This window comes from Falco punctatus, assembly GCF_963210335.1.
Source record: "Falco punctatus genome assembly, chromosome: 3".
NCBI lineage: Eukaryota > Metazoa > Chordata > Aves > Falconiformes > Falconidae > Falco > Falco punctatus.
The window spans coordinates 104,664,136-104,675,957 of record NC_137582.1 but is presented as its reverse complement, the minus strand read 5'-3'; the positions used below and the strand labels follow the sequence as shown (position 1 = coordinate 104,675,957).

General features: G+C 56.6%; 1 protein-coding gene across 2 annotated transcripts; it reads left to right on the top strand.

The window, feature by feature from the left end:
* The first annotated feature begins 4,187 nt into the window (after positions 1-4,187).
* HES4 (hes family bHLH transcription factor 4) lies at positions 4,188-6,002 on the top strand. 2 transcript variants are annotated; one of them, XM_080380068.1, is made up of 4 exons: positions 4,188-4,534; positions 4,620-4,715; positions 4,798-4,885; positions 4,985-6,002. In XM_080380068.1, exons 1-4 carry the CDS (start codon positions 4,352-4,354, stop codon positions 5,560-5,562), a joined length of 945 nt encoding a protein of 314 aa, XP_080236194.1. In that variant the 5' UTR covers positions 4,188-4,351; the 3' UTR covers positions 5,563-6,002. The 2 variants fall into 2 exon arrangements, with proteins under 2 accessions (XP_080236194.1, XP_080236195.1); XM_080380069.1 differs by having other exon boundaries at positions 4,207-4,462.
* The last annotated feature ends 5,820 nt before the right edge of the window (positions 6,003-11,822 follow it).

Below are 11,822 nucleotides of genomic sequence, written 5' to 3'. Positions count from 1 at the left end.
TACTGCAGAAGGGGGGCTGCTGGGAAATAGCCCTGTCTCCTTTAACACCCTTGCCTCGACATCCCACCAAATCAGTCACGACGCATGAGGCGGGTGGGACAGGGGCTTTCGGGCCACCCCCAACCCAATGAACGCACCAATCCTGCCCACGCACAGCTATCTGCCAGCACCAGCGTTACTGAGCACGTCAGTGCTCCCAAGGAGTTGTTGCAAAAACACGGTTCCAACCTCAGCCGAGCTCCCCCCAGCTCTGGGAGGGGGCTGCCATCAGCCTCTGGCTCAGGTCTGGAACCACAACACTGTCGGAAGGTGGGCTCCGGTAGGAACGAGACGGTGCAAAGCGACACAGTGCCTCCAGAACACCGGCGCTGGGGTGAGGCAGGATCCTGGCCGAATCTGAAAGTTACTCAAAGAAACGAGAGTCTGTCCCCAGATTTCACTGAGCTTTGAAACCTGAACACGTTTGAAATGTGAAGAGAAAAGCTATGTGTTATGTCAGAGTTCTAGAATGGCAAAAATTCTCCCAACTTGTCACAAGAAGAATTCTCTCTGGAGAGGAGCGCAGTCAATAAGCACTGCTCCCAGTCTGGGAATTGCATCGTTTGGTGCAGATTCTGTTGAAAAACTAGCTCGTCGAACTTTTTTTTTTTTTTCACTGTAATTATGTAATTAATGCCTTCAGAATTAACTGTCAAAGGAGGGACACTATTTCTGTTATTAGTTATTTCCTCGCGGTATTTTTACATGGGTGAGGGACATTGCACAAAGGGCTGGTTTTCTGCATTTTATTGGTCTCATAAGGAAGCAGATCCCTCAACCTTTCCAACGAGACTTACAAAGCAAACATTTATTATTCTTCAGCAAGACAACATGCACCTCCAGTGCACCCTTTGCAGAGAAGCAGGCTAGACTTTGCGGGCATTTAGGTAAGTAGCGCTCACCCAGAAAAACAACATGCCTCCCACAAACCAAAAATCACAATTCAGCCAAGAACTGCTGTTTCTGTGGTCACGTGTGTGTTAGTGTGATAGACGAAAAGGATCCTGAAATAAATGTATTCCCCTAGATCCTTTGATGTCTGCAGGAAGATGATGCTGTTTCATACAGTACGCCTTGCATGCATTTTGCAGCTTGTATGTGGCAAACCACCTAAAATTGCACCTGAAATGAAAGGCCCAGAATCCGATGGAGTGATGAGAATGGAAGCATTTCCGAGAGTTTTTCTTTCTTTTTTTCCCCTGCCTTCTGGGTCCCTGCGGCACCCCTCTTAGCCATGCCAGCGCACCCAGCAGAGGCGTCGCTGCCTGCCTGCCAGGCTCACAGCAGGCTAGTTTCCCTGCTCCTGGGAGCTCCGAGACACGTTCCAGGCGCTCATCCTGCCTCCGGCATCCCTCTGCGAGGCACGGGTGGCAAGCCCTCCATCGGCGGGTGCCTGGGACCTGGTCTCTCCCACTGCCTCACACCTCCACCGCTCTCCTCCTCTGCACGGCTGGGACTGAGAGCAGGGCTCCCCGGCTCCACCAGCGTGGGACATCCCTTGGCCCCCATCCCATCCCACAGGGAGCTCCCAGGCCATCCCCTGCCATCCTGCAGCTCCACAGCCTGCTGGGCTGAGGCCGCCAAACTCGCTGCACTTGTGCTTTCAGAGCGAGAAAGGCTCTTCCCAAGAGCCCTGGGTGTTGCAGCAGGGCACAGCCCGCCCCAGCCTGGCTCTAGGGGCTCGGCCAAGGCAGGCGGGTGGCAGCGCCTGGAAGGTGACACTGCCCGGCTGTCCCCGTGCCCTGTCCCCCGGCTGCCACCACTACCGTCCCCGCAGCCCAGCGCCGGGCAGCAGCAGCGCTGGGAGATGCACAAATTACAGCCCTGGCTGCAGAAACGGTTAAGGCAAATGGAATGATTCATTGGAGCAAATTAAAAGCAAAGCACGGGGTGGGCCAACGATAGGGATTAAGCGTAGTGTGTGGTTACGTTCGCCTCCAAAAAAATTTACACAAACTAAGCCATGTCATGCTCGGCTGTCAGAGGGAGAATTGAATGTATTTTCATATGCAGGTTCTCAAAATTCTAGTGACTGACTCTTCCATCCTTGCTTCAGAATGGGTAAGGAAAGGGAAAAAGGCACAATGCGCTTCAAGTCCAGACACCATCCTGCATTTCAGATATTGGTCTATGGGAAGCTAATACCCAATTTATGATTATTAAAAGATTTAAGCCTGCAGCACAGAGATTTAATACACATGCTGCATTCTCTAAAAAGGTCTTTAAATAGGCAGGTTTTGAAATTAGCCAAGAGCTCGAAGGCTCAAAGGGCTGCTTAACGATCACCGTTCCACATTAAAGAAAGTTATTTGGATGGGGAGCGGGAGTGGGACTGCCCGGTGTGGGCTGCACTGCACCAGGCGTGGGGGCAGCAAGGCGGGGGCAGCCCCCGGCCCCCACGGGTGTGCGTGGGCACCGTCACCCACGTGGCCACGGCAAGGGCTCGGGGCCCAGCTGCAGGGTGCTGGCTGAGCCGCGGGGTGCCAGCTGAGCCGTGGGGTGCTGGCTGGCCGTGGGGTGCCGGCTGGCCGTGGGGTGCCGGCTGGCCGTGGGGTGCTGGACACACTGCAGGGTGCCGGCTGAGCTGCAGGGTGCCGGCCAGGCCATGGAGTGCTGCCCCAGTTGCCCCCAGCCACTTCGCCCAGCCTCAGAAGCGCTGCCCAACAGCACTGAGGACATGCTGGGTGCCTCCGTGGGTGCAGCTGGGGGGTCCCCCCCCACTCTGCGGGGCGTACCCCAGAAAAGGAGATTTTGCATCTGTGCTGGCATGAGGCCCTGTACCCGCATCCCCCCCGCGGGGCAAGGGGCTGCCCCAGTGTCCAGGGGCACGGACAGCGGAGGAGGGAGCGAGCACCAGCAGCCCTTCACCCAGCCGCTGCAGGGCCCTCGGTGGGTGTCGCTTGCCGCACAGACCCCCGGCCCACCGCGGAGCCCCAGCAGCGCACCCACGCGGGGTCGGGCAGGGAAACGCTCCCCTGGGGGGTCCCCAGGCGCCGGGAGAGCCCCGGCCTTTCCCGAGGGGACGAACCGAGGAGGGTCGTGGGGTACTGAGGGGTCGCGGGGTACCGCAGCGTCTCACGCCGCCGTGGGGGGCAGAGGAAGGCGCTGGGGGCTCAGGCTCGCCGGGCCCCCCTCGCCGCCCCCCCGCGTGCTCCCAGGGCCGCGCGGACGCCTCTGCCCCGCTCCCGGCCCCGCGGGGCGATGGGGGGTCCCGGGTCCCGAGGGCGGTGCGCTTCCCGATGCCAGGGGGCCACCCCTAGCCTAGGGGGTGCTTCCCGAGCCCCGGGGACCGGCGAGGGGCATCCGGGTCCCTCGGGAGTCTTCCTCAGCCCCGATCCCGGGGGAGGGGGTGGGTAATCCCGAGCCCCGTGGGGGGCGTCCCGCGCTCCGGGGGGGGGGGGGGGAGTTGCTTCCCAATCCCGGGGCGTGCTTCCCGGTCCCGGGGGGCATCCCTGTGCCGCGGGCGGTAGCCCGATGCCGGGGAGCGCGGCGGGGCGGGGTTTTCCCATGGCCGCGCGCGGGGCGGGCGCGGGCGGCGGCGGGGCGCGCTCTGGCACGTGCTCCAGCGGGCGGGGCGGGCGGGGGGGCGCGCGGCGGGGCCGCAGCTCGGGGGCGGAGGCACGAGCGCCGCCGCCCGCCGCCCGCCTGATTGACAGCGGGGGCGGCCGCCAGCCAATGGGCGGCCAGCGCCGCCGGCCGCTTCCCCCCCCTCCTCCAACCCCCCCCGCCCGCCTGCCGCCGCCGCCGCCGCCCATTGGCCGCCCGCCGGCCGCGGCCTCGCGTGCCGCGCCAGCCGCCGCCGCCGGGCCGGGCCGCCGCTGCCGCCTCCGCCTCCCCCGCCTCCCCCGCCCGGGGCTGCCCCTGCGCACCGCCGCGGGGCTCGGTGCTACAAGCAGCGCGCCGGGGGGACAGGGGGGGCGTGCCCCGGTGCCCAGCCGGTGGGAGCGGCGCGGAGCCCCCGGGGGAGCGGAGGAGGGGGGGGGGGGAAGTTAAGTCGGTGCCCGGGGCAGCCCCGCCCGCTACCCCCCACGTGTCCAGCGGCGCTGGGCTGTCCCGCCGCGCGTGACTGACAGCCCGCAGAACCGCTAACCAATAGAATCATGGCTGTTGCCGCGACCGGGTTAAGCCCCAACGCTTATTGGCTCCCGGGAGTGTGGGAACGGCCGCGGCGGCGGTTTCACACGAATGAGGAGCCGCCGCCGGGTATAAAAGCGGGGGGGGCCCCGGCCGCCGGCACTGCCGGCCCCGCCGCCGCCGCACGCGCCCCGCGCCCTCCGCACGCGCCCGCCGCCGCTGCAGCCGCTGCCGCGCCATGCCCGCCGACACGGGCATGGAGAAACCCACCGCCTCGCCCATCGCGGGGGCGCCGGCCAGCGCCAGCCACACGCCAGACAAGCCGCGGAGTGCCAGCGAGCACCGGAAGGTAAATGGCGGGTGCCGGTTGGGGCGCAGCAGCGGCGGTGCTGGATGGCGGCGAGCCCGCGGCCGTGCTGAGGTCGGTGCACCGGGGGTTGGGGTTGTGGGGGGGGGGCGGGAACCCAGCCTCGTGGGGGGGCTTACCGGCTCCGCTCTCCCCGCAGTCCTCTAAGCCCATCATGGAGAAGCGGCGCCGGGCGCGGATCAACGAGAGCCTGGGGCAGCTGAAGACGCTGATACTGGACGCGCTGAAGAAGGATGTAAGTGGGGCTGGGGGTGCCGGGGCGGGGGGCACCGGCCGGCGGCGGGCAGCCCTGACGGCTCGGCTTTTCCCCCCCGCAGAGCTCCCGGCACTCCAAGCTGGAGAAGGCGGACATCCTGGAGATGACTGTCAAGCACCTGCGGAACCTGCAGCGGGCTCAGATGACCGGTAAGCACGCTCCCCGCCCGCCCGGGGGGCACTCGGCACCGGGGGCTGGGGACCGGGGAACCGGCCTGAGGCTCACCTGCCACCCGCTCTGCCCTCCAGCCGCGCTCAGCGCCGACCCCACCGTCCTCGGCAAGTACCGGGCTGGATTCAACGAGTGCATGAACGAGGTGACGCGGTTCCTGTCCACCTGCGAAGGGGTCAACACCGACGTGCGGACCCGCCTGCTCAGCCACCTCTCGGCTTGCCTGGGCCAGATCGTGGCCATGAACTACCCGCCGCCGCCGTCCGGGCAGCCCGCCCACCTGGCCCAGCAGCCGCTGCACGTCCAACTGCCCCCCGCCGCGGCCGGGGCCGTCCCGGTGCCCTGCAAGCTGAACCCTGCCGAAGCCCTCTCCCCCAAGGTCTACGGGGGTTTCCAGCTCGTCCCTGCTACCGATGGCCAGTTCGCTTTCCTCATCCCCAACCCGGCCTTTCCTCCCAGTTCCGGACCAGTTATACCCCTGTACGCCAACGCCAACGTGCCGGTGTCCGCAGGCAGCGGCGCAGGGAACGCGGCCGCCACCCCGGCAGCATCCCCGGTGCAGGGGCTGACATCATTTGGGGGCAGCATTGTTCCAGCATCCCAAGCGGGAAGTCCCATCGCAGAGCGCAGTGAATCGGTGTGGAGGCCTTGGTGACTTGCCTATGAAGATTTTTTTTTTCCCTCATCCCGCCACCCCCCCCACCCCCACCCCCCTAAAAAAAAAAAAACACAACCCCCCCCCCCACCAACCACCAACTGTTCCGTTGGCTCCGTTGTATGGAGCTGTGTTACGTTTGGGTTTTTTTAAGCAGATTTAAACAGAAAGGAAAAAAGGACCTTGCTATGAACGTGCTATTTATTATTTTCAGAAGTTGGGATCTCGACTTGTATTTTTACTCCTTTAAAATGCCTTTATTTGAGATACTTTTTTAAAAAAAATAAATGAGAAATAGTTTTGTAACAAATATTCAAAAGTATAATGCCAAAGTTGTTTGTATCCTGTTTGTCTGTGTGTGTGTGTGCCTGTGTTGAAGACTTCCAAAAAGAAAAGGAAAAAATTGCAGGTGTTTAAATAAATAAACTCTTCGAAATAGATTTAATTTTGCCCCCCCCCCCTCCTTTCATTTTGCTGGGTTGAGAGTGGGCAGGGACAAGCTCATCCTGCGTGTGCACCTCCCTTAAAAAAAAAATAATGAATTTTATGGCCTTAAATAAGGCAGTTGGAAGGGACTCCTGTGAAAAATAGTTGCGCGGGGGAGGTGATGGGGTTGAGGGGGCACTTCGGGAGCGTTAAATGTCTCCCGAGAGCTTTGCTGCAAGTGTCATGTTGCTATTCAGCAGGAAACATTCCTAAAAATCTGCTCCTGAAACCTGAGGAAACACGTGCTGCTTGCTACCTGCCCGGGGAGCTCCCGAAATAACCCCGCGCTCGGGTTTGGGGTGGCGGGTGTGTGCGTGCGCGCAAAAGTTACTATCTCGCCTACAAAAGAGGCAAGAGAGTGTCCCTATTGTGAGGAGGGTAATTAGAAGGTATAAAGGGTCTCATCGAGTATGCAGCGGGCTCTTTGGGAAGTTGGGAACCCTATTGAAACGCCTGGGAACTGGGAGCTGAGGGTTAATGTGTGTCTTTTTTTTTCCTCGCCACTCTCATTGACAGGGCCAGATAGACTCTGATACTCAATGCTGTTGTAAATTCAATTGCCTGGCCTCACAATGCCTACCTCATAAAAGAGAATAACTCAGGGTTGTGGCTTTTTTTTTTTTTTTTTTTTTAAGTTTCCCCCCAGTAAGCAAGGGAACTGAGGAAAAGACAGTTTTGCCACCCATTCTGACTCACCCCCGGTACTTGAATCCTGGCCAAGTGGAAGCAATTGCAGCCTCACACACACCGAATTAACCACTTCCAATTGTCACCAATTAATAAGGCCGAGGTGTGGAGAAAGACCATTAGGAGTGAATGCACAGTATGGAAGGGAAAGCTTTGTGTGCTTTGCTCCAAATTTATGAGGTGGGGCTATCATGTAATCTTTGAGAGAAAAGCCAACAGATGATGCGTGTGTGCCAAAGCCACGTCCAGCCACCTCCGGCCCGTGGCATCCCTGTAGGCAAAGCTGATTCTCCAGGCTGATGCGTCCCAGGGACCCAGGGTGTTTCCTGGTGGGTTGGGTCACGGCCACGGCGGGACCGGCAGCATCTCACAGTTCAGCGAATGACTCGATGTTTGCAGAACATCCAGTTAACGCAAGGGGCCCAGGGAATTCTTTAGAATGGAAATGCAATTTCATCTTTCAAGGTCTAGTTCTATTAGCAACTGGGCTGCAGCATCTGTGACGACATGGCACTGTGTATGTGTGTGCTGGGGGGTATATAAAGCAGATTATCTGCTTCTGAAGGCTTTTTACGCCTCCCTGATATTTCAGCAATGGTTAGGTATAGGGCCACAGGCTGCTCGGAGCCTGGTACTGATCCAGTCCAGCAATTCCTCTGCACCAAAGTGTGGGCAATCGATCAGCGCTGAAAGTCCTCCATCACACAACCAGAACTAGGTATCCATTTGAATCAGGAGGTTCCCAGGAGGTTTTGTTATGCAATCACAGACATAAAAATCATGTTACAGCGATTCTCTTCCATCCCCCACAGCTGGTTACTACCCCTCCTCTTCTCTCTGAAGAAGGCTTGGAAGAGCAGATGAAAGCCTGCCTGTCGCCTGGGTGTAACTGTATACCCCCCCAGGGCAGCACCACGTCTCTGGACTTGTCCCTCACTGCCCAGTCCCCTCCAGGTTGCCCCTAGATTCAGCAAATTTCTTTTATTGACAAGGTACACAGGCCAAAAGCGAGACTGCCAAGCACTACACCGCTGAGTTCAATCACAGAAAAAAAAAAAACCAACAAACTAAAACCAATCAACAAACCAGCCCTCTTTCCAGAGTGGGTTTTGAGTGATTGCAGCATTGCAAACATGACACACACCACGGCGTTCCCCTGGGATGCTCATCTCCCAGCGCGAGAGAAGCATCCACTGCTCTGCGTCTTAAGTGAGACCCTGAAATGCAAACACCTGAGGGTACTGCCGTCATGTCAGCCTCCATACAAACACTGCAGAGCCCAGCGCTGCCACCTGCTCTCTTTTTGCCCTCAGGCAAGTACCAGGTACAGCAGCTGGACGTGAGGTGCAAGGCACCAACAAACTTGCATGCCAGAAGCCTGAAATCCTTCCAAGGGATGTTGCTGCCATCACCTCCAGACTGCTTCAGAAGACGTACGACTGAGGTTCAATCACCGTGTCTGCCCTTAGGTTGCACCCTGTACTCTGCTCTTCTGGCTCTTTCCAGGCTCTTCTTCTACAACTGGGAGGGCTGCCATGCTCCTTCAATGCTTTCTATACAGCTGCTTTTCCAGATTGTGCTAAATTTGGACTTATCCCTTTAAAGGTGCAGTAAAAGAGCAAAGTGTGCCACTGCTGAGAGGTAAAAGTCCAAAGGGATGGACATAGTGCCAAGGCGATAATGGTTAGGCAGCCTGCAGGCAGCCAGAAGTCTGTGGCTGTAATGGCACCATCTGGGCACGGTGGAGCAAGGCTCAGTGGGAGGAAGACAGCAGCGAAGCCCAGCTAGCCCGTGATGCCTCCTTCGCCTGCCTGAACTTAACTGCAACAGCTCTACTTTGGTCCAAGGGAAATAAAAGATGCAGGGTTAGCTGTTAACTAGCCATTTCCAGAGCCGGCAGAAGGCTAACCAGGGCAAGGAATTTAGTTCCACCCCCAAAAAAATCTCAGCAAACTGTTAAGCAGTAGTTCAGCTTAGTGTCCTCAGTGCTGCCGCCCCAGCAGGCATCCCCTGAGAAACTCTGTTCAGTGCAAGGAAGGAGAGGTTCTCCCAAGGCCTCAGGCAAGAAGCAAAGCCCCTTGCAGCTTCTGGGCTGTCCCAGTTCACCAGCCAGCAAAGAACCATGGGGGGAAAGCGCCCGAGGCTGAAGCCTTATTCCCTTCCCATCTCCTGCCCTGGTGCCTCTGCGTTCTTCTGCTTAGGAGTTTCCCAGAAAGGAAATTTTCTGGGGTTATCCTCCTGTGTGCGCTCTGCTCCGCTCCGCGCCCCGCCTCACCCAGCTGTTTCTTTGCCATCCACCTCCTCTGACCACAGCTACATCCCTTTCTCTCCTGCTGCTGCTGCTCATCTCTTCCCCTTCCCAGCGTGCAGCGCTGGGTGGGCTCTGCACTGGCACCGGCACGGGCACCACCAGCACGAGCACAGCGCAGGGGAAGCCAGAGGGGACCATGGCCGGTGGGGTGCTGGGTTGGGAGCTGCCTGGCCCTCCCTTTCCATGGGGGATCTTGCTCCCCATCCTGTCCCATCCTGGTGGCAGCCCTGCTGGGAGCTGCGCGAGGGGTCCGGTGATGTTGGGGGGGGGGGTTGCGGGGTCAGCTCCCCGTTATTCTGCAGCCGGCCTGCTGCCGGTCAGGGAGAGGGCGGTGGGGGCATCCCCGACCCCCTCGACCCAGGGTGGCCAGGGGGGGCTGGCCAGCAGACACGGCCTCTTCCTTTTGGATTGCACATCCCAGAGACCCTCCGAGGAGAGGGAGCGGTTCCTCTGGCTCAATGGATGCAGCCAGATTTACTCGGGCTGTTAAGCTGATTAATTGAAATGAAGTTCCTCCAGAGAATCGGCGTGTTCTTTGAGGTCAGGGTCACAACACTGAGACGCTTAATCAGATCTTTCCATTTAGCCCCTCTTAGGCAGGCTGGAATGCAGGCTCTTTCAAAGCGAGGCAGTTGGCGCCAAATTTCTGCTCTGCTATCTTGCCTCTTCCATTACATTTAACCGGCACATCCATCATTATGAAATAAAACCCAATGCTACAAATCCAGCTCAGGTGATCTTTCTGCAACCAAAGCTGGTAGGAAAAAAAAAAACAACCAACTCCGTCCAAGCTTGATATTGCTGTTGTTTTAAAAAGCGAGGCAGAATGGTGCGGAAAGGGTAATTGTCACTCTAAGTCGGTCCTTTCGGAGGAAGGGGGCAGATGTCTCTGTGCGGATAACAAATTCCTTTATCTGACTGTAGCATTTCTCTGGGGAAGGTGGAGGAAGGTTATTATAAGGTTACCCCGAACTATTGTTAAAGAAAGGCTTTTTCATTGCAATTCAAGAGCCCATCATATTACCCGGAGATAAATCACTCCTGTGTGGCTATGGAACAGCTCTTTTGCAACAGACAAGCCAGATCCCACACGCATTAAAAGCACTGAAAGCTTGTCCATTGTATAACTGATCGGCCAGAAGTTAGCATGTCCAATTAGCACACACACTTCTGTGGACCTCTTCGGTTCCTGCTTTAGTGCCTGTAAGCAGAAGGACGTTTCTTACATCTGAATGCATTGATTGAAATTAATGTAATAGTTCCTATTTCTTTATCCTATGTGGATATGATGTGGAGCCAGTGTCTCCATTTCACTGTGTAGCGAGATGTTTATAATTTCAGTGGCAGGATTAGAAGCACAATGTATGTGTGTTGCATCTTCAGGCAGAGCTGCATAAGTGATTAAGGAACCCCCCCAGACCTTGGTCGTGCTGGCTGGTGCGGGTGTTCCCCCGAAAACTAACCCTTTCCCATTCACTACTCTAAAGTTGAAGACAACAGCCACAATGTGTAGCCTATGTGGCAGACCCCTATGAGATGTGGATCTTTATCAGTCACAACCAGGCTCCACAAAGGCTAACAGGGCTTTAAGGAGGTCTGATCTTCAGAAGCCCCTGAGTTTTGCACTTCAAAAATCATCCTCTTTCAGGCACCTTAAACTGAGCAGCAACGTAAAAAGTGTCAGTCCTTGGTAAGGTACCAGTCCTTAGTGTAAGTTCTTAAAGCCTTGCTAGTCTGAATTTGGCTTCTGTTTTTAGCAAGTCGCATCCCACTGGGCTCCCCCGTTGGCTGGGGACACCTCTGCCGGGTGGGAGCCCCTCATGGGGCTGGCCACAAACTGGGCGGGAAATGGCAAAGCGCCTGGCTCCTCCGCAAGCGTTTCTGATGGAGGAGGTTACTTCACATCCTTTTAAGTAACCTGTCTCGTTTCAGAGATAGCACAGAAAAGTCTATGGAGCATGTAGGAATACATTCTACAGTAATTTTCTACCAATAACTACCCTGCTGTTTATACCTCTTGCATAGCAAAAAAGTCAACCGCGCATCCAGTTTATTCCTTTACGGCACCAGACAGCAAGCAACTCACATTTGTCTCTGCTCTTGTTTTTATTTTCTGATTTTTTAGCAGGCGGCTCTGGGGTGAGCCATCCTTTCTTTCACAAAGGAAGCCTTTCTGGGCTACTTGCAAGATCATACACATCTGGGTGTGTATGTTGTCCATGCAGAGATGAGTGGGTTTTCTTTCTCTCTGTTTGAACAGCAGAACTTTTCGGAGGCAAATATTTGTAAACAGACTTGTTTTCAAAGAAGGGAAAGATTTCAAGGCCAAAACACAAAAATAGACTACAGCAGATGGAAAGAAGGCATGAGAATCTACATAGGTTTAACAAAGGTGTAAGTCAGGGTCTCTGAGCAGCCCATGTTTTTTTGACAGCATTTGGGTGCTAAAACAGCTGACAAATAGTGCAGAGGCTCTGCTACCAATTCCCCTGTGCCTTATGGAGCGACAGGGGCAGGTGAGGAACTGTTGAGCTGTGTGGGTGGGATGGTGTGAAGGCAAAAGCATTCCCCAGACATCTAAAATCAATTAGCAGCATTTAGAAGCTATATTTAACTTTCTTTCTGGAAGCAGGCAGATCTTGGCTTATAGTTTTCTCATTAAGGGTGTTTACATGTCTAGAGACTTATTCTCCCCCCAAATCTGGAGAAGATAAAACAAGTATGAAGTACTCTGCTCACAAAGGGGCAATTGCTAGAGCACAGATTTTCTCTGGAA

Coding starts and splice junctions, on each gene's coding strand:
- HES4 (XM_080380068.1), top strand. CDS start 4,352: ATGCCCGCCGACACGGGCATGGAGAAACCCACCGCCTCGCCCATCGCG. Junction 4,716..4,797: donor TGGACGCGCTGAAGAAGGAT/GTAAGTGGGGCT, acceptor TCCCCCCCGCAG/AGCTCCCGGCACTCCAAGCT. Junction 4,886..4,984: donor GCAGCGGGCTCAGATGACCG/GTAAGCACGCTC, acceptor TCTGCCCTCCAG/CCGCGCTCAGCGCCGACCCC.